At 50.8% G+C, this 18,772-nt stretch overlaps 1 protein-coding gene across 2 annotated transcripts in view; it reads right to left on the bottom strand.

Moving 5' to 3' along the window:
* PLEKHG4B (pleckstrin homology and RhoGEF domain containing G4B) overlaps nt 1–18,772 on the bottom strand; it is a 77,406-nt gene that overhangs the window by 44,831 nt on the left and 13,803 nt on the right. For both annotated transcript variants that reach the window (XM_079786253.1, XM_079786254.1), the window contains exon 2: nt 5,564–5,761. In XM_079786253.1, the coding sequence (XP_079642379.1) occupies nt 5,564–5,761 (198 nt within the window). The remainder of the gene's footprint in view (nt 1–5,563; nt 5,762–18,772) is intronic.

The following is an 18,772-nucleotide window of genomic DNA, read 5'->3' as shown; positions in this document are numbered from 1 at the left end:
AATTATTGGGTTCAGGCCTGGCCGGTGTGGCTCAGTGGTTGAGCATCAACCCAGGCACCAAGAGGTTACCCATTCAATTCCTGGTCAGGGCACCTGCCCAGTTGTTGGCTCAATCCCCAGTAGAGGGCATGCAGGAGGCAACCGACTGATGTTTCTCTCTCATTGATGTTTCTATCTCTCTCCCTCTGCTTTCCTCTCTCTCTAAAAAAGAAAATCAATAAAAACGTTTTTTTAAAAAAATTATTGGATTCAGCACTCTATGAGTACCCATTAATGGAAGAGAGATATGTGTTCAAGTGTATAACTTATATATGGTTTTCTTATCCTGTTTGCTCTAGAGAGAGGTGAACTATCCTATTATGATATTTCATTATGAATTATGAAATTGTAATTAGCTCAATTTATGCTTCAAACATTTTCATTCTATGCTGTTAAGTGTTTACATTTTTATGTATTCCTGGTTGTGACTAGTACTAATACTGAATGAATCTCTTTAGCCCGAACAATGCATTTTGTCTTTTACTATATGTAGTTATGAATATTGCTATACGAGTTATTGTTTGTTTAGAATTTGCTGGTCTACCATTTTTACAGTCCTCCGCTCTACCAACTGAGCTATCGAAGGAAGCGCTGGTCTACCATTTTTAATAACTTCACTTTCAACCTGTTATGTAAGTTGTGCCTTTTATTTCCCATGTCTTTGTTTTGCTTACTCCCTCCTTTTTGATTTCTACCTATACTATTTCATTTTCTTTATTCCACCCCCCTCCTACTGCTTTCCCCTCTTAGGAGAAACATCCTACATTTATATCTTTCCAATTTCTTTTCTTTAAATTTCTCCAGACATTTTCTGATCCAAACTGATGAAACAAAATTATAAGTAAGCCAATGAATGATTTTAAGCATTTCTTCTATCTAGAGAAGAACGGTGGTCATTGAAATATTAGTTTAAAACAACTTATCTTAAAGTTAATATGATTAAAAATGATTCCCAAGCCACATACTCTGACAATAGTGAGTAAATGAATAAAAACTGCATTGAATTTATATTAACTAAAATATATTTATAGTAGTTAGGAAACATTCACTTTTTCCTATGTCATAAAGATAAAATTTTATGTTCTTTATTAAAAAGTAAAAAGCTCCTGGCCAGGTAGCTCAGTAGTGGAGCATCAACCTACAAACCAGGAGGTCACAGTTTGATTCCCGGTCAGGGCACATGCCCGGGTTGTGGGCTTGATCCCCAGTGTGGGGCATTCAAGAGGCAGCTATTCAATGATTCTCTCTCCCCTCCTCTCTGAAATCAATAAAAAAAATTTTTTAAGTAAAAAGCAATAGCAATAGAAATATGCAAATAGTAAGGTTGTCTCTAAATTTCATTTTGTGCTTATTAAACACTTATAAATATGCATCCATATTAAAGGGTAATATGCACATGGCTTTTTTTTTTCATAAAATAGGCAATTTTGTAAGTGAGAAGGGATGGCATGGTTAAAATGAAAGAAAAAACAAACTTAGAAGAATAAAGGCAAAACATGAGGTCAGAATAACTTTTCAAGTCAAAACACTCCTGAAAAAGGGAACAGGTATTTTCAGATCTGACTTAAAGCAGATTGGTTCTCGGTGCTGCTGTTCACCTCTCCTGAGAGGCACCTTTCTCTACTGCTGCCCTATGTCAATGTGCAAAAGGTACATAATCACAAAGGAAAATATCCTCTGGGTAGACTACCTCAAACAAAGAATCAAATCTAGGGCATCCTTGGTTATTTCTCTACCATACTCATTCTAGCTAAAAGGTATTCAAAGAGTTTAAGAAATCAAATTAGCCCAATGGTAGTTTTTTTATAAAGCTGTAATTCAATATCAATGGAGTAATAAAAGGTGCTGATAAATAAAGATATTTCTTTTTAAGATTCAGTCATAATCTTTCCAGCAGCTCACTGCAATATACCCACAACTTGGCTGTCGTTAACTTTAGCACTGCCTCAAAAATAACCTACGATAAAAATATCCCAAGAAATAAACTAAACATATAAGACATTAATTAAACAGAGTTTATTTGTATGTATTGGAACTGCTCCAATAGTTGGCTCTGAGATGATTACTCCAGAGTGTGACTTACTTTCTATGTTCAAGTGAAAGTTCATTGAGGGGAGCCAGAGTGGATGTCTGCAGACAAAGTGGGCTCTACGCTCCCTGGCAGGCCTGAGAAGCCTGGCTCCTGGGACATAGTCTTATTTCACCCATCATTCGGGACGAGGAAAAGGAGGAGCCAGAGATGAAAGAAGGAGATGAGCAGTGCCTGATGGACCCATCAAATAGAGGGGAATGGGAAGATCTCTCCATTTATGTGTTTAAACTCTAAGAACATGGCTGAGGTTACCATACAGTGTTGTTTTTTCATTATCTCACAGCTTTCTTTTGGAAAGAAAACAACAAATGCTCACTTGAATTATGTTTGTTTTAATTTCTGGCTTAATTTCAAATGCTCTCCCTCACCTCCATCCATGGCATGTTTCCCTGGTTCTGAAATTCCACTTCCTCAGCTTAAATATTTTCCAGGTACCAGGTATCTTTGCCTGAATCTTCTCCAAGTAAAGAATAGTTAAGGTGTTCCCTGAAGGAGAGGTCTTCACACAGGATTCCTTCTGCAGGGAAGTCCTCTCATGGGCTTTGTCACCTCAAGGCAGGTCCTCACACAGGCTCTGTCCCCTGAGGGCAGGTCCTCACACAGGCTCTGTCCTGAGGGGAGGGTCTCACACGGGCTCTGTCCCCTGAGGGCAGGTCCTCACACAGGCTCTGTCCTGAGGGTAGGGTCTCACACAGGCTCTGTCCTGAGGGGAGGGTCTCACACAGGCTCTGTCCCCTGAGGGGAGGGTCTCACACAGGCTCTGTCCCCTGAGGGCAGGTCCTCACACAGGCTCTGTCCCCTGAGGGGAGGGTCTCACACAGGCTCTGTCCTGAGGGGAGGGTCTCACACAGGCTCTGTCCCCTGAGGGGAGGGTCTCACACAGGCTCTGTCCCCTGAGGGCAGGTCCTCACACAGGCTCTGTCCCCTGAGGGGAGGGTCTCACACAGACTCTGTCCTGAGGGGAGGGTCTCACACAGGCTCTGTCCCCTGAGGGGAGGGTCTCACACAGGCTCTGTCCCCTGAGGGGAGGGTCTCACACAGGCTCTGTCCCCTGAGGGGAGGGTCTCACACAGGCTCTGTCCTGAGGGGAGGGTCTCACACAGGCTCTGTCCCCTGAGGGGAGGGTCTCACACGGGCTCTGTCCCCTGAGGGCAGGTCCTCACACAGGCTCTGTCCCCTGAGGGGAGGGTCTCACACAGACTCTGTCCTGAGGGGAGGGTCTCACACGGGCTGTGTCCCCTGAGGGGAGGGTCTCACACAGGCTCTGTCCTGAGGGGAGGGTCTCACACGGGCTGTGTCCCCTGAGGGGAGGGTCTCACACAGGCTCTGTCCTGAGGGGAGGGTCTCACACAGGCTCTGTCCTGAGGGGAGGGTCTCACACAGACTCTGTCCCCTGAGGGGAGGGTCTCACACAGGCTGTGTCCCCTGAGGGGAGGGTCTCACACGGGCTCTGTCCTCTGAGGGGAGGGTCTCACACGGGCTCTGTCCCCTGAGGGGGGGAGGGTCTCACACGGGCTCTGTCCCCTGAAGGCAGGTCCTCACACGGGCTCTGTCCCCTGAGGGGAGGGTCTCACACAGGCTCTGTCCCCTGAGGGGAGGGTCTCACACGGGCTCTGTCCCCTGAGGGGGGGAGGGTCTCACACGGGCTCTGTCCCCTGAGGGGAGGGTCTCACACGGGCTCTGTCCCCTGAAGGGAGGGTCTCACACGGGCTCTGTCCCCTGAGGGGAGGGTCTCACACGGGCTCTGTCCCCTGAGGGGAGGGTCTCACACGGGCTCTGTCCCCTGAGGGGAGGGTCTCACACGGGCTCTGTCCCCTGAGGGGAGGGTCTCACACAGGCTCTGTCCCCTGAGGGGAGGGTCTCACACGGGCTCTGTCCCCTGAGGGGAGGGTCTCACACGGGCTCTGTCCCCTGAGGGGAGGGTCTCACACGGGCTCTGTCCCCTGAGGGGAGGGTCTCACACAGGCTCTGTCCTGAGGGGAGGGTCTCACACAGGCTCTGTCCCCTGAGGGGAGGGTCTCACACGGGCTCTGTCCCCTGAGGGCAGGTCCTCACACGGGCTCTGTCCCCTGAGGGGAGGGTCTCACACAGGCTCTGTCCCCTGAGGGGAGGGTCTCAAACGGGCTCTGTCCCCTGAGGGGAGGGTCTCACACGGGCTCTGTCCCCTGAGGGGAGGGTCTCACCCAGGCTCTGTCCCCCGAGGGGAGGGTCTCACACGGGCTCTGTCCCCTGAGGGGAGGGTCTCACACAGGCTCTGTCCCCTGAGGGGAGGGTCTCAAACGGGCTCTGTCCCCTGAGGGGAGGGTCTCACACGGGCTCTGTCCCCTGAGGGGAGGGTCTCACACAGGCTCTGTCCCCTGAGGGGAGGGTCTCACACGGGCTCTGTCCCCTGAGGGGAGGGTCTCACACGGGCTCTGTCCCCTGAGGGGAGGGTCTCACACAGGCTGTGTCCCCTGAGGGGAGGGTCTCACACAGGCTCTGTCCCCTGAGGGGAGGGTTTCACACGGGCTCTGTCCCCTGAGGGGAGGTCCTCACACAGGCTCTGTCCCCTGAGGGGAGGGTCTCACACGGGCTGTGTCCCCTGAGGGGAGGGTCTCACACAGGCTCTGTCCCCTGAGGGGAGGGTTTCACACGGGCTCTGTCCCCTGAGGGGAGGTCCTCACACAGGCTGTGTCCCCTGAGGGGAGGGTCTCACACGTGCTCTGTCCCCTGAGGGGAGGGTCTCACACGGGCTCTGTCCGCTGAGGGGAGGTCCTCACACAGGCTGTGTCCCCTGAGGGGAGGGTCTCACACGGGCTCTGTCCCCTGAGGGGAGGGTCTCACACGGGCTCTGTCCCCTGAGGGGAGGTCCTCACACAGGCTGTGTCCCCTGAGGGGAGGGTCTCACACGGGCTCTGTCCCCTGAGGGGAGGGTCTCACACGGGCTCTGTCCCCTGAGGGGAGGGTCTCACACGGGCTCTGTCCCCTGAGGGGAGGGTCTCACTCGGGCTCTGTCCCCCGAGGGGAGGGTCTCACACGGGCTCTGTCCCCTGAGGGGAGGGTCTCACACAGGCTGTGTCCCCTGAGGGTAGGGTCTCACACGGGCTCTGTCCCCTGAGGGGAGGGTCTCACATGGGCTGTGTCCCCTGAGGGGAGGGTCTCACACAGGCTCTGTCCCCTGAGGGGAGGGTCTCACTCGGGCTCTGTCCCCTGAGGGCGGTACTCACACAGGCTGTGTCCCCTGAGGGGAGGGTCTCACACGGGCTCTCTCCCCTGAGGGGAGGGTCTCACTCGGGCTCTGTCCCCTGAGGGGAGGGTCTCACACGGGCTCTGTCCCCTGAGGGGGGGAGGGTCTCACACAGGCTCTGTCCCCTGAGGGGTGGGTCTCACACGGGCTCTGTCCCCTGAGGGGTGGGTCTCACACGGGCTGTGTCCCCTGAGGGCGGTACTCACACAGGCTTCCTGCTGCAGGTGCTGCAGGGCCCTCGTGGCAGGGATGAGGAAGTCAGTGAGGCAGCGCAGCCCATCGCCTCCGTGGAGCCTCTCAGCCACGCTGAACACCTGCCAGAGCACCGTGGCCGCCGTGGCCTCAAACGGTGGGTAGAGGTCAGAGAGTGTGTTCTGGATGTAGGTGTCGAGGGATTCCAGATCCTGAAACGAAAGAGAGGGTCCGGAAATGTAAGATACCAAGACAGACGTACGTGGACACTTCCACAGGCTGGCACTAAGGGTCCCTGTGCTATATTTGGGAAAGAGGGAAGGTAGAGGTGAGTCCTCAGCACAGAGGGAGTTCCTGCTGGGACCACCTGCTTGTCCTTGGCGCTGTCACTCAGCAGTAGCACCGAGGAAGTGCCCACAGCTGCATTAGGTAGACCGGAGACCTCTGCCTCTGAGGGTGGCCCTAAATAACACTCAATCAACTTTAGATTTGGGATAAGTTCCATCCCATCAAATTCCGAAATATGCACATTAAATGCTACATCTTAGGATCTTCCGAGGAGCATGTGAAATTTCTCAGGGGGGTCTTCCCCTCCCGTGGCTCCCCCTCCCTGGCACACCTGGGTCTGCACATGGAATGGAGGGGCCTGTGGGGAGAGCAGAGTTGGTCCACATACCATTGTATGCTTAGAAATAAGTGCATCCACAGCAAATACATTTAAACTGGATTGATGATGTTTTTAAGTTTTGAATAGAAACCATTAGGGCATCCTTCGTCAAAAATCACAGAAGTGTGCCCTTTCAGTCATTCTGAAAACAGTATCACTGGTACCGGATTCCCCTTTACATTTTTGGTACCACATGCTTTTATGTAAAGATGGAATGCTTTTAGTTTTTGTTTTTTTTTTAAAGTTTAATGCTATTTTTAGATGTAACATTTCCTGAGGAAATGCCACAAGGTTCATTTGTTTAGGAAATAAATGCAAGGCTACAAATAACAGTTAAAAGCCAAAGAGGTTAAGATTGCCAAGTGGATTTTTAAAGGGACAATGGTTACATCTGAGACTCCTCTGACCAGCTAATCATATCGATAATTTCCTAAGGAAATGGAAAAGAAAAACCTTGAATCCTCTGGGCCTGAAGTGGGTGGGCTCAGAGGGAAGCTGCCTGTCCTATCCGAGGAACCAGGCCGAACAGAGACTGGCCGGTCAGTGCTGCAGTCAGTTCAGCCTCTACCTCGTAGAAACCACGTGACGCGAGGCACACCTCAGCGAGCTCAGCTCCCACCTCTGTGTTATGGGGTGATGCCCTCCGGAGCTCCCACACCCCTCACAAGCCTTGCCATGCCTGTCTGCTCCATTTCCTCCACATGCCTGGCTCTCCTCCGTGAATAGGAATGATCTAAATGCTGATTTTGTCCAGAAAAGGCCAATGTGGTCTGATTTCCAAAAACTCAAATCACTCCCGGTTCAGAAGCAAGCATCGAGTCCATGAGAATAAGGGGCAGGAGCCACCCTCCAGGAGCTGTGCAGCTCCTTACAGATATTCGAAGCAAATGCTAACTGTAACACAAGAGACTGCTGGGAAGAAAGTGGAATGAAATCCTAGGGGACATGTCTCTAGTGACCTATGTTGGAGAAACTCAAATGCAAACTTTGGACTCTCCCAGGGAGAGAGCTGTCCTTCCGCTGCTCAGATGCCCAAATCCAGGCCCATTGCTCTTCCAGACCCACTGGGCAGGTCCTGACCTCTCATGTGCAGCAGCCTCCCGATGGTGGGTCTCCTGGCCTCCACCTCTACTAGTTTATCTTCTCAAAACTGTCCAACACTGAAGGAGAGGAATCGATGTTTGCCGAAATCCTAGAGACAGCCCTGGGCACTCACAGGGCAGCCCAGCCTCCCTGGTTACTTCTCTGTCCTTCGATTCCCATCGGGACTGGGTTGGGCCCCCACACGTGGCCCAGGTGGGGGGCGTAGGGGGGAGGAAGGGGTGCCCCTCTCCTGGTTCCAACTCCCTGTGCAGCTGTCCTCACTCAGAGCCTGGTTCTGGCAAGAGCTGGCCAAGGGAAGTTGTCTGCTGGCCAAGAGGCCATTTCTCAGGTCAAGTAAGTTGAGGAAGCCTTGGGTAGGCCAAAGTGAAACAACTTCAGCTTCTTTTTTTAAAAGTAAGAAATTTCAATTACAGCTGACGTGTAATATTATATTAGTTTTAGGTGTATAGTAGTGGTTAGACATTTATATTAGTTATAAAATGATCACCCAATAAGTCCAGTAACCATCTCACAGCATACATAATTATTACAATATTATTTACTATACTAGAGGCCTGGTGCACAAATTTCATGCACTGGAGGGGTGTTTCTCAGCCCAGCCTGCACCCTCTCCAATCTGGGACCCCTCAGGGGTGTCCGACTGCCAGTTTAGGCCCGATCCTTGATTGGGCCTAAAGAGGTAGTCAGACATCCCTCTCACAATCTGGGACTGCTGGCTCCTAACCACTTGCCTGCCTGATTGCCCCTAACGGTTTCTGCCTGCCAGCCTGATCGCCCCCAACCACTCCCCTGCCGGCCTGATTGACGCCTAACTGCTCCCCTGCCAGCCTGATTGATGCCTAACTGCTCCCAACTGCCCTCCCCTGCTGGCCTGTTCGCCCCCAACTGCCCTCCCCTGCCAGCCATCTTGTGGTGGCCATCTTGTGACAACGTGGGGGCGGCCATCTTGTGATGACGTGAGGGCATCACACGAGGGTGCGAGGGCCACCTTAGCTTTTATTAGTATAGATTCCCTATGCTGTACTTTACATTCCAGTGACTTTTATAACTGGTAATTTGTGTTTCTTAATCCTCTCACTTTTTTCACTTATCCTTCTAACCCCCCTCCTATCTAGCAATCACCAAAATGTTCTCTACATCTATGAGTTTGTTTGTTTGTTGTTTATTTTGTTTTTTAGATTCCACATATAAGTGAGGTCATATAGTATTTGTCTGACTTATTTCACTTAGCATAATACCCTCTAGGTCCATCTATGCTGTCACAAATGGCAAGATTTCATTCTTTTTATTTTTTAACAGCCAAGTAATATTCTATTGCATATTGTACCACACCTTCTTTATCTAATTGTCCACTAATTAGTTTGCTACCATATCTTAATTATTGTAAATATGTTGCAGTGAATATAGGGGTACATGTATCATTCCAAATTGGTGTTTTGAGTTTCTTCAGATAAATACCCAGAAGTGGAATTGCTAGGTCATATTCTAGTTTTAATTTTTTGAGGAATCTACATACTGTTTTCCATAGTGGCTGCACCAACTTACAATCCCATCAACACTTGCTATTTGTTGATTTCTTGACAGCCATTCTGACAGGTGTGAGGTAAAACCTCACTGTGGTCTTCTCCAGCCTCACACGCTAATGTGCCCTAACTGACATAAGAGGGCCTGGCCCAAACTTCCTTGAATATATTTAAGGCAGCTTAAGAAAACAGGAAGATATACAGTATATTTTAGAAAGGTTTCCATAATAAATGCTTAAAAATGAGAACAATGTCTTGGCATCTTACAGCGTCAAATTCAGTCATCTGGAACATTTACTCTGTTTGGCATTTTCTTCCCTCATGTTTGTGTGAGAACCTGTTTGTGGGTGTGTGTGTGTGTGTGTGTGTGTGTGTGTGTGTGTGTGTGTCAGTGTGTATGTTTGAGGCCAGGTGTGTGTGTGAGGGCCTAGTTGTATGGGAGACCACATGTGTGTTCAAGGGCTGAGTGTGTTGAGGGCCAGGGTTTGTGAACAAGGACTTCTGAAGGTGTGTGTATGTGAGTACAGAAGTGGTGAGTCGATAGAAATATGTGTTGGCACATTCTTAAAATAGTTCTAGGCTTTTGGGTGCTGAGGAAGAGAAAGAGGTGGACGCAGGGTCAGGGTGAATGTTGTGTGAGCACGGCTAACCATTTCAGCCTGGCCTCACATTCTCCAAAACCTCAAATACCATCAAAACATCCAAAAATAAGAAGAGAGGAGACAGACAAATGTTGATGACTACGTTGACAGTAAAGCACTAATTTCTTTTCCTTATATAACTCAGGATTCCCATTTCAACCAAACCCACACACATGGAGATAGGCTGACTCCAAACGCAGAACCTTTGCCTGTTTACTTGATGACCAATCTTACCGTGACTTAGAATGGGATTATGTACTACATATGTTGGCGGAATGGCAGGTACAGTACTTGCATAAAAGCATTTAATCACCATTTTGCTGATCTGTGAATTCAGTGTTATTTGGCCAACTGCAGGACTGCCTTTGCATTTTAACAACAGAAAATTTATGTCTGTAAAGACATTTTAAAGCATCACTCTTCAGCAACGGGTTTATTTTCCCTATTAACTTTAGGTGAAATTTTATTGAAATGGGGATGTTTTTTAAAATCAAGATCTTTTTTTAAAATATATATTTTTATTGATTTCAGAGAGGAAGGGAAAGGGAGAGAGATAGAAACATCAAGGATAAGAGGGAATCATTGATTGGCTGCCTCCTGCATGCTCCACACTGGGGATTGAGCCCATAACCTTTGGCCAGGAATCGAACCGTGACCTCCTGGTTCATAGATTGACACTCAACCACTGAGCCATGCTGGCCGTGCTAAAGTCAAGATCTTTATTTCTCATCGTATCTCTGCTCTCCAGGGACTAAGCACCTTCTTCCTGGCATCGGGCTCTCAGGAGATGATGTTCTCCATGCGACCCTCCAGGCCTCACGTGTGCCAAATGAGAAGGCAGAGACTGGGGTTAGAAGGTCCGATGGTGCCCACCCATTAGAGGCCAGTCTCTGGAACTTGGGAAAGTCACAGCCTTCCTCATAGGAAAGGTGTGGTTGGGGCAGGGGGGCAGGTAACTCACTCATCGTCAAAGGAAAGGGAATTTCTTTTTGAAGACTTTGCTGACCTAAAGGAGGCCAGCTGAAGTGGGCAGGGAAAAGCAGGGGTGCCCTGTCCAGGGCCTAGCAGGCTGGAGGGATGTGGCTGAGGCTATCCCAGCAAGGAATGCCCATCAATGCTCACGTTTTAATTCAAGCACAATATCCTTAAGGGTGAGTGAAGGTGCAAGCCCAGGACAGAGCCAGGGCTTCAGGAAAGGCTGTCAGCAGGCTGACCTAGACATCAGCACCCCTTTCACTGCTGAGAAGGTCTGCAGCGGCTTACTGAGCCCCCCTCCCACCCCCTTATTCCCTCCCCCCCTCCCCGAGAAGGGCACTTCAACATGACAGAATGCTGAAGAGTGAGGCACCACACAGACAGGGCTGGAGACCCTCTCCCCACCCTCCCTGCAGACACAAGCTGGTGGCTGACCCACTAGCTTAGGGATGTCCTCCTTGTGGCCACCCCCATTCTTGTGGGTGATTCCTTGATGTTTGGGTCCCTGTGCCCAGGGACAGTGGGGGGGGGGGGGGTGTAGGACAGGATCACAGGACACTTAGGACAAGGTCTCGGGTAGGGCGAGGGGGAAGACCAAGCAGCGGTGGTGGCAAAAGGTGGCACAGTCCTCCCCACCCCCTATCAGCTAGGCTAGGGGGCTCCTCTGGGACCCAGTCATATTGTCTCATTCTGAAAATCCACAGTGGGCTGACGTCAGGATGTAAAGAGCAGATAGAACGTGGGGCTGAGGGCTCGACGGGATCACAGAATGTGGGCTGGGGGCATCATCCAGGAGGCAAGGCTTGGGCGGGTGGACGAGGGTGGGGGTGGCGGTCACAAAGGCCCCTAATCTGGTCTGGGAGCTTGGCTCCTCCTGCAGCCCCCACACCAGCCCCCAGAGATAACATGCTGCAGCCCAGGGGAAGCCATCCTGAGGGAGGGGTGTGGTGGTGCCTGTCACCCAGGCTCTTCCATCCCAGAAGGTAGAGCCGCCTGTTAGTTCGCTGCTGTGGCCTTTGCCTCTAGCCAGAATTTATAAACAAAACCCAGGATGTGCACTGGAGCATCCTGCAACGCCTCCAAGCAGGACCCAGGTCCAAAGGGGCCTTGCGCTGCCCCACTTTCCATCAATAGCTGCTTTCTCAACTTTGTAGGTGAAGGAGCTGTGTGTGAAACCCACACTCCCAGGAGGCTTGCTCTGCGCAGCCAACCTGGTTAGAGCTGCTTAGCTGCTATTAACAGGGGCCTCCTTCCTGAAAGGGCCCAGTGACGGCACCCGGCGGCCTGCCCAGGGGATCGATGACCATCGCTGGTTTCCTGTGTGCACAGGCCCAGAAACCACCTTTGAATCCAAGACACCTGTCTAAAAAGCCTGGTCCCCTCATCGACTGGTGTGCCGGCCTGTCTCTACCCAGTCTGTCTACATCTAGTCTGTCTGCATCAGGCCTGTGTCCATCTAGTCCAGCGACACCCAGTCTGCCTGTACCTGCCCTGCCTCCACTCACAGCTGCTGTGTCCGTGGGATTCCTGACCCTCACAGCTGGGAGGCTGAGATGTTCCTAAGTGGTGAAACGCTGGTGCCCAGAGAGAAGGAGAAGGAAGGAAAAGTGGCGGTGCCTCTTTAGGCCTACACTCCTCACACTTGGAAGAGCTCGGTGATTAATCAAAGCAACACACACTACTAATTCTGCCGAATTTAGAGATTCTCGGGCCCTGGTGAGAAGCTTCACCTAATTTTTCCAACCCGTAATTGGCACAGGAAGCCTAGCAGAGACGTGAGACGCCAGCAGCTGGGGGGCGGCTCTGGGGACTCCTCTATCAATGAGACTCTTTCTTTCCTGATTCCACAGCCTCCTTTTAAACCTCTCCGTTATAACTGAGCCTGGGAAGGTGACTGCTGCAGAAAGAGCCCCACTTTACCCCTCTCACCCCAATGTCTGTACTCCCTAGAGCCCAGAAACAGGCACCCCTGGTGCATATAGGTCTGATGTCCAAGCCCCACCTGGACCACTCAACCGAGACCTGGGGGTGGCCCAGGTGAGCTTCTAGGCCTTGTGGTGATGTCTCATGCTGGTGTCACCACCACCATGATCTGGCCAAAGCCTTCCTTCCCACACCAGAGAACATCTGTCAGCTTAAAGCCCCAGGAAACCCCATGGCTGGTCCAGTTCACGTCTTCTGAGGCCCTGCCCAGGGTGACCCAGCCCTCCACTAACTCAGTGTAAAGGGCAGAGGACCCCAAAGGACTGACCACAGACCAGGGAGTAAAGCCAGACCAGAGCAGGGTGGGAGCACAGGCTGAGCAGACAGGCCAAGCTGGATCCAGGCCAGCTTTGCATAGACACAGGGCACAGACGTGAGCAAGGTCTCACTGGGTGGGAAGATCGGGGAAGGAGCCTCCTAGTGATTTTTCTTCCTTGCAGGGTGCCCACCCATCCCCTTTGACAGTTAGGGGCTGCCTGGGCTCTCTGGAGGACAGAATGAGGCCAAGGCTGGGTATCCGAATGAGGGACAAGCAATCCAGAGCAGAGCCCAGCAGGCCAGGAAGTGAAGATCTCTCAAGAGTCAACAGTGAGAGGGTGCTGTCCAGTGGACCCTGGAGCCTGACCCCATGGGCACCTATGGACTCCTCACCAGGGCTGGTGCCCTCCTCCAGCAGTGAGAGATAGGCAGGGGCTAAAGCTGGCTTTAGAGCCACTAAGCACTGACAATGAGCCCATTATCTTTAACTCCTACAGCCCGAGAGAGATGGGTCTGTGACAGCAGGTCTCAGTGGACAGGCCTCAGAGAGCCGCACATTCCAGCCTGCTGAGACGGTTCCTTGCACCTTGGTCTCCCTGCACGCTCACATGTGCACACACACATACACAAACAGATGCACACATGCAGACATGCATGCACAAACATACACAGAGACCGTCTCCCGCATGTGTGTACACCAATACGCACAGGCACACACTCAGAAAGTGCGTGGAAATTCACCCCACTCCTGCCTGTGCACCCCCTGGACTCAACCTCTCATGTTTTCAGCCTCACTTCTCACCCAGATCTGTTCTCAGCCCCCATCCAACAGCAGGAGCATCAGAGTGAATCTCAGCACAGCTTGAAGCCTGCATAGCAGTCGTGAGAAAAAACTCTCTGATTTGAAACTCGTTTGCAAAGTGCAGTGCTAAATCTTCATTACCCTGGATCCTAAATACTGCTGGCAGATTTTTCTTTCAAACTAAAAATAAATACATTAAAATAAATAAGTATGCAAAGTATTTAAAAACAACACTGTGCACTGAGGTCTAAGTTGTTTTGTAAAATCCCAAGAGGAAAATGTCTAAGGACTGGGACTCTCCCCCGAAGAAAACAGGGAGCTGGCTGTGGAGCTGCCTGCTTCCTTCAAGTGCCTGAACATGATGAAGAACGAACTGCACCAGGCTATTCCCAGTGCTTTCACATTCAAACAAGGGCTCTGGACGTCGTACAGCAGCGGAAAGGCAAATGCAGTGGAAGCCACTCCTTAAGCTGTGGCTGCCCTTTCGGTCTCTTTTCTCCCTTTTCCCAGTACTTCCAGGTTAGGGTCCTGTAATGAGTGCCTCCCACCCTAGACTTTCCCCTGGAACTGGACCTTCCAGCTCTTTGTCAGTGAGTGACAGCGGTATAGCTAAGGTTCCCGGCAGGCCTAGCAGACACAAAGGTCTCTAAACACCTTATGGGTGTCAAGATGGCCTAAGGGCAGAAGGATTCTGCCAAAGGCAGTTGCTCCCAGGAAAATTCTGGACTCGGTGAAATGCAAAACCACAGCAGGGGCCTCAGAAGCAGACACACTGCACCGGGAGCAGCATCCCCTGCCACCTGGTTGCTGCTGGGACCCAAGTTATACACGGGAGCTGGCTCTCGGGTATCCCGTGTGAGTCATCATGGACTGCAGCTCCATCTGGGTCTATCTCTCTGACTATGTCCCCACCCACCCCATCGGTGACCCCAGGCACCACTTTAAACCCTTCCTGGTGGAGACAGCAGCATCTGCCCCCTGTGGACTGGGTCTTCTCTCCCTGACCAGGGCTTCCCAAGCCTGCCACCTGGGGCATTGTGGCTCACCAAACACCTTCCACAAGCACTCTTGGCCTTCCTAACCAAGGTAAGCACTTCTTTTTCAAGTCCAAAATTGCTCACTTGGCACGTGGCTTCGTCTTCTTGTATGTCTCCAAAACCAGACTCTGCTTTCAGGCCCTGCATGTGTATGGAGACAAGTTACACCAAGAAGTGTTTAGAGCAGTGGTCGGCAAACCGCGGCTCGCGAGCCACATGCGGCTCTTTGGCCCCTTGAGTGTTCTAACGCCGCTTCTTCAAAATAGACTCGCCCAGGCCAAAAACCGACTCCTGCGCATGGGCCACGAAGTTTCAATCGCACTGTACGTGCGCGCCCGCACGTGGTATTTTGTGGAAGAGCCACACTCAAGGGGCCAAAGAGCCGCGTGTGGCTCGCGAGCCGCGGTTTGCCGACCACTGGTTTAGAGGATCTTTAGAAGAGAGAGACAGGGAATGTTTGCCCAAGTGTTTACCACAAAGAAGGCCAGGCTCCAAAAAGAGCACCGTTATGCGAACATGACTCTGAGGGACAGGAAATGCCTGGATTCCACTAAGGCACCGATCTGGCATAAGACAGAGCAAACACGGTGGTGGGCTGTGTTGTTCACAGAATCCCTGCCCACTGGCATCAGGCATGGCCATGCGACAAAGAAACGTGGTGGCCGTGGCAGACGCCAGTTCTGGAAGAAGCTTTTCGAGCCAGCACATGTGTCACCATTTGTTAGTCAACACCCCAGAGAGAGGCCTGAATCACTTGATGTGATGAGTGTAATGGGTGCGTAGCCTGAGTGGGTCATCACTGTGCTGGTCACTGAGACTCGGGGTCATTGGTTACTGCAGCATAACCTGCCCATCCTGACTGATGCTCTCCAGGGCCTGGAACACGGATCCAGGGGACACCTGAACTCGGGCCTTCGCCCAGTAGGGCAGCCACAGCACACACCTTGGCATCGGTTACACCTCTATCGAGGGGCCCTCCTGGACTGAGCTGCCTGCAGACATGTCAGTGCATCCTGAGCAGGGGCTGGTTCTCAGAGGCTTCCTGGATAGACTAAGCCCCATGAGGTAACTTGAGGAGTAGGACTTTGGGGCTCTGTCCCCCAACAGCTGGCATGGTGGCTCCAGGGTGAAAGGTCCATTTGGCATTTCTCCATCTTGTCTGTATTTCCAGAAGGCTGAGACTGTTCTGAAAACAACTCAGTTCTGAGTTTTATCACCCACAGATTGTGCTTTTCCATGGTACGAACGCTTTACAGTTGTCAGGGCCAAATCAGGAGAATGCCAAAAGAAAGGAACCATTTTGGGTCATTCTTCAGGGCTGTACCTTGTGTAACAGGCCCAAGAGGAGAATCCAGAAAATAATGTCTCCAAATCTAAACCCTGAAAACATCTTCTCTGAATTTATACACAACTTACTAAACGTGACACACACAATCACCTGACTTCAGCAATTTAAAGCTGGTGTGCGGATTACAGTGGATTATGGGATGCCAGGGATCACTGACAATGAAAATCCGTTAACAGTGCTAAACACTCAGCCCAGCCACAGTCGGCCGGCCAGCGTGTTAGAACAGCTCCCCTTTGCAATCTTACGCCCAGAACGGTGCTGGGATGGTTGCCAGAGGGGCTTCTCTCAAGTTTATGAGCAGACGGAGGCTGTACTGCAACTTGCTTTTTTCTCCCTCCTCAGATGCTCAGATCCACCTGGAGCAAGGACTTTCCAGGTGGCTTACGCCCCAATCTATTTTTAAACTGATCTCAAGTTCTTCCTTCTATCCCAGCTGCCCAGACTAAACTTCCTGTTGTAGAACTGGCAGGTGCAGCTGGGGTTAGACTGTTTTTGTTTGTTAGTTTTAAATATAATTTTAATTAATTTCAGATAGAAAGGGAGAGGGAGAGAGAAATAGAAACATCAATGATGAGAGAGAATTATTGATCAGCTGCCTCCTGCATACCCCCTAACTGGGGATCAAGCCTGCAATCCAGGCATGTGCCCTTGACCGGAATCGAACCCGGGACTCTTCAATCCACAGGCTGACGCTCTATCCACTGAGCCAAACCAGCTAGGGCTAGACTGTTCTTTTTTTTTTTTTTTTTTTTTTTACTGTGGTTGTTTGTTTTTAATTTAATAAAGTTTTATTTTTCAAAATGTACAGCTGGTGGGACCTGTTGTTCACACATCTTCACCAGTAGCTGGGGCATCCCCACCCTTGGTGTTCCTGGTGTAAATTTCTTGAGCTCTGTGCTTTGAAACTAGTTTAATGAGTCCTTTACCGAGGAGCTCCTGTAGGGCTGCCCTGTCCAAGGAACCACGGACCTTCACCTCCCATGGTGAGGAGCCTGGCTTCAGTCTCTCAGAGACAACAGCTGGGTTTATGAGCTTATAGGTGGGAACTTCCTCACAGAGCGTGTCATATGTTGCTTTGTCAAACAAGACGAGGTTATTGAGCTTGTCCCGAGCTTTGCCTTTGGACCACTTCTTTTTTTTGGCCTTGCCCCAGATTTGTTCGCTGGGTCTCTGTCTTTCTTGGCCAACTTTCCAGCATCTTTCTTCTCCTCCTTGCACAGCAGAGAGAAACTCAAAGAGCAGCTGCTACCACTGCAGCCTCGATAAGATGAATGGGTTAGGCCCGTGGTAGGCAAACTGTGGCTCGTGAGCCACATGCGGCTCTTTGGCCCCTTGAGTGTGGCTCTTCCACAAAATACCATGGCCTGGAGAGTCTATTTTGAAGAAGTGGCATTAGAAGAAGTTAAGTTTAAAAAATTTGGCTCTCAAAAGAAATTTCAATCATTGTACTGTTGATATTTGGCTCTGTTGACTAATGAGTTTGCTGACCACTGGGTTAGGCTCTTCTGAAGGAAGAAATAGGACCCTCCCAGGCTGCCAGCAGGGTGTCCACATACCTGCCCACCATGTGGCCTCTGAACCTCCAAACTGTAATGCCACACCCACCATAGTGGTAACTGAGGGCACTTCACAGTTTACAACCACATTCACACATTTAACTCCTATGACTGGCAAAGCAACCCAGCCCCACAACTCTATATTAAATCTGCAATTACGTCATCAGCCATTCTATCAAACCTACCTCCACACAGAATGGGCCTTGACCTAATGGGGTTTTATCTCCTGGTGAATCTGCCTGTACCTGGCACACTCAGAATCTTCTTCTCGGTGTTCTTTGGAAAAGCTGCCTCAGGATCTCACCTGGATCTGTGGGGGCACCCTGTGTCACCCCAGCTCTGTCCTTGCTGCTCAGCAGTCCACAATCTATGACCCAGTGTTTGAAATATAAACAAAGAAGAACACTAGTCTGTGGCGTGAAAATTATGTGAAATTCAAATTTCAGTGTCCATAAATAAAGTTTTATTGGCACACTGCCACCCTCAGCCTATGGCTGCTTTTGTGCTATAAAAGGGGAGTTGAGTAGTTATATTCAAGATCATGTGACCCTTCAAAGCCTAAAATACTGTCTAGCCTTTCACAGAAAATCTGCTGACCCCACTCTCAGGGAGGGAATTCCTGCCAGGCAGCCGAGGGGCAGCCCCACCCACCTTCCCATCTGCTGCCCCCATGGTGTGGAGCCTGGCTCAGCATGGCTGCAGTTCTGGGTGAAGGCATGGAGGAGGGAGGGCTCTGCTCACACCATTCTCTAACTCAACATTCAAGTTTCAACTAATGGTCAGTGACATGTGACCCTTCGTGATTCAGCCCAGGACAGCCCTGCTCCGTGTGCTCTGAGGCTGGGCAAGTCGATGGTCCCAGCCTGCGATGGAGGATGGCCACCAGGCACCTCTGTCTGTTGGGGATTGCTCATTTCTACTCATGGTCAAGTGAATGGAAAGTGCCTAAAGCAGTCATTTAAAGTTCTGTTATCCTTTTTTTTTTGTATTTGACAGCCTAATAAGCTATAGGGGAATTCCTAAATGGGGGGCGGGCTATGAAAGTCTTGGGGTGTCCCTATTGTGTGGCATGTTAGGGAATGATGGCTGCACATGGGAAGTCAAGCACAACCCTCGCCACCTGTTGTATGATCACTTGGTCTGTGCATAGGACAAAAGCAGCTGCAAGCACAAGGTCCCAGACCGAGGCCTGCCGTGGGCACAGGAGCCCGTCATGCCAGCAGCGACCAGGAAGTGACCCCACCTTACAGTTCACTTGCTGATCCTGCAGTGGTTGGTCAACAGACCCAGGCCTGCCCTCAGCAGACAGAAGACAGAGCTGGCAAGATG

Source organism: Cnephaeus nilssonii, assembly GCF_951640355.1.
Source record: "Cnephaeus nilssonii genome assembly, chromosome: 2".
Classification (NCBI taxonomy): domain Eukaryota; kingdom Metazoa; phylum Chordata; class Mammalia; order Chiroptera; family Vespertilionidae; genus Cnephaeus; species Cnephaeus nilssonii.
Note: the sequence above shows the minus strand (reverse complement) of the source record. Positions and strands in the feature narration are given on the sequence as shown.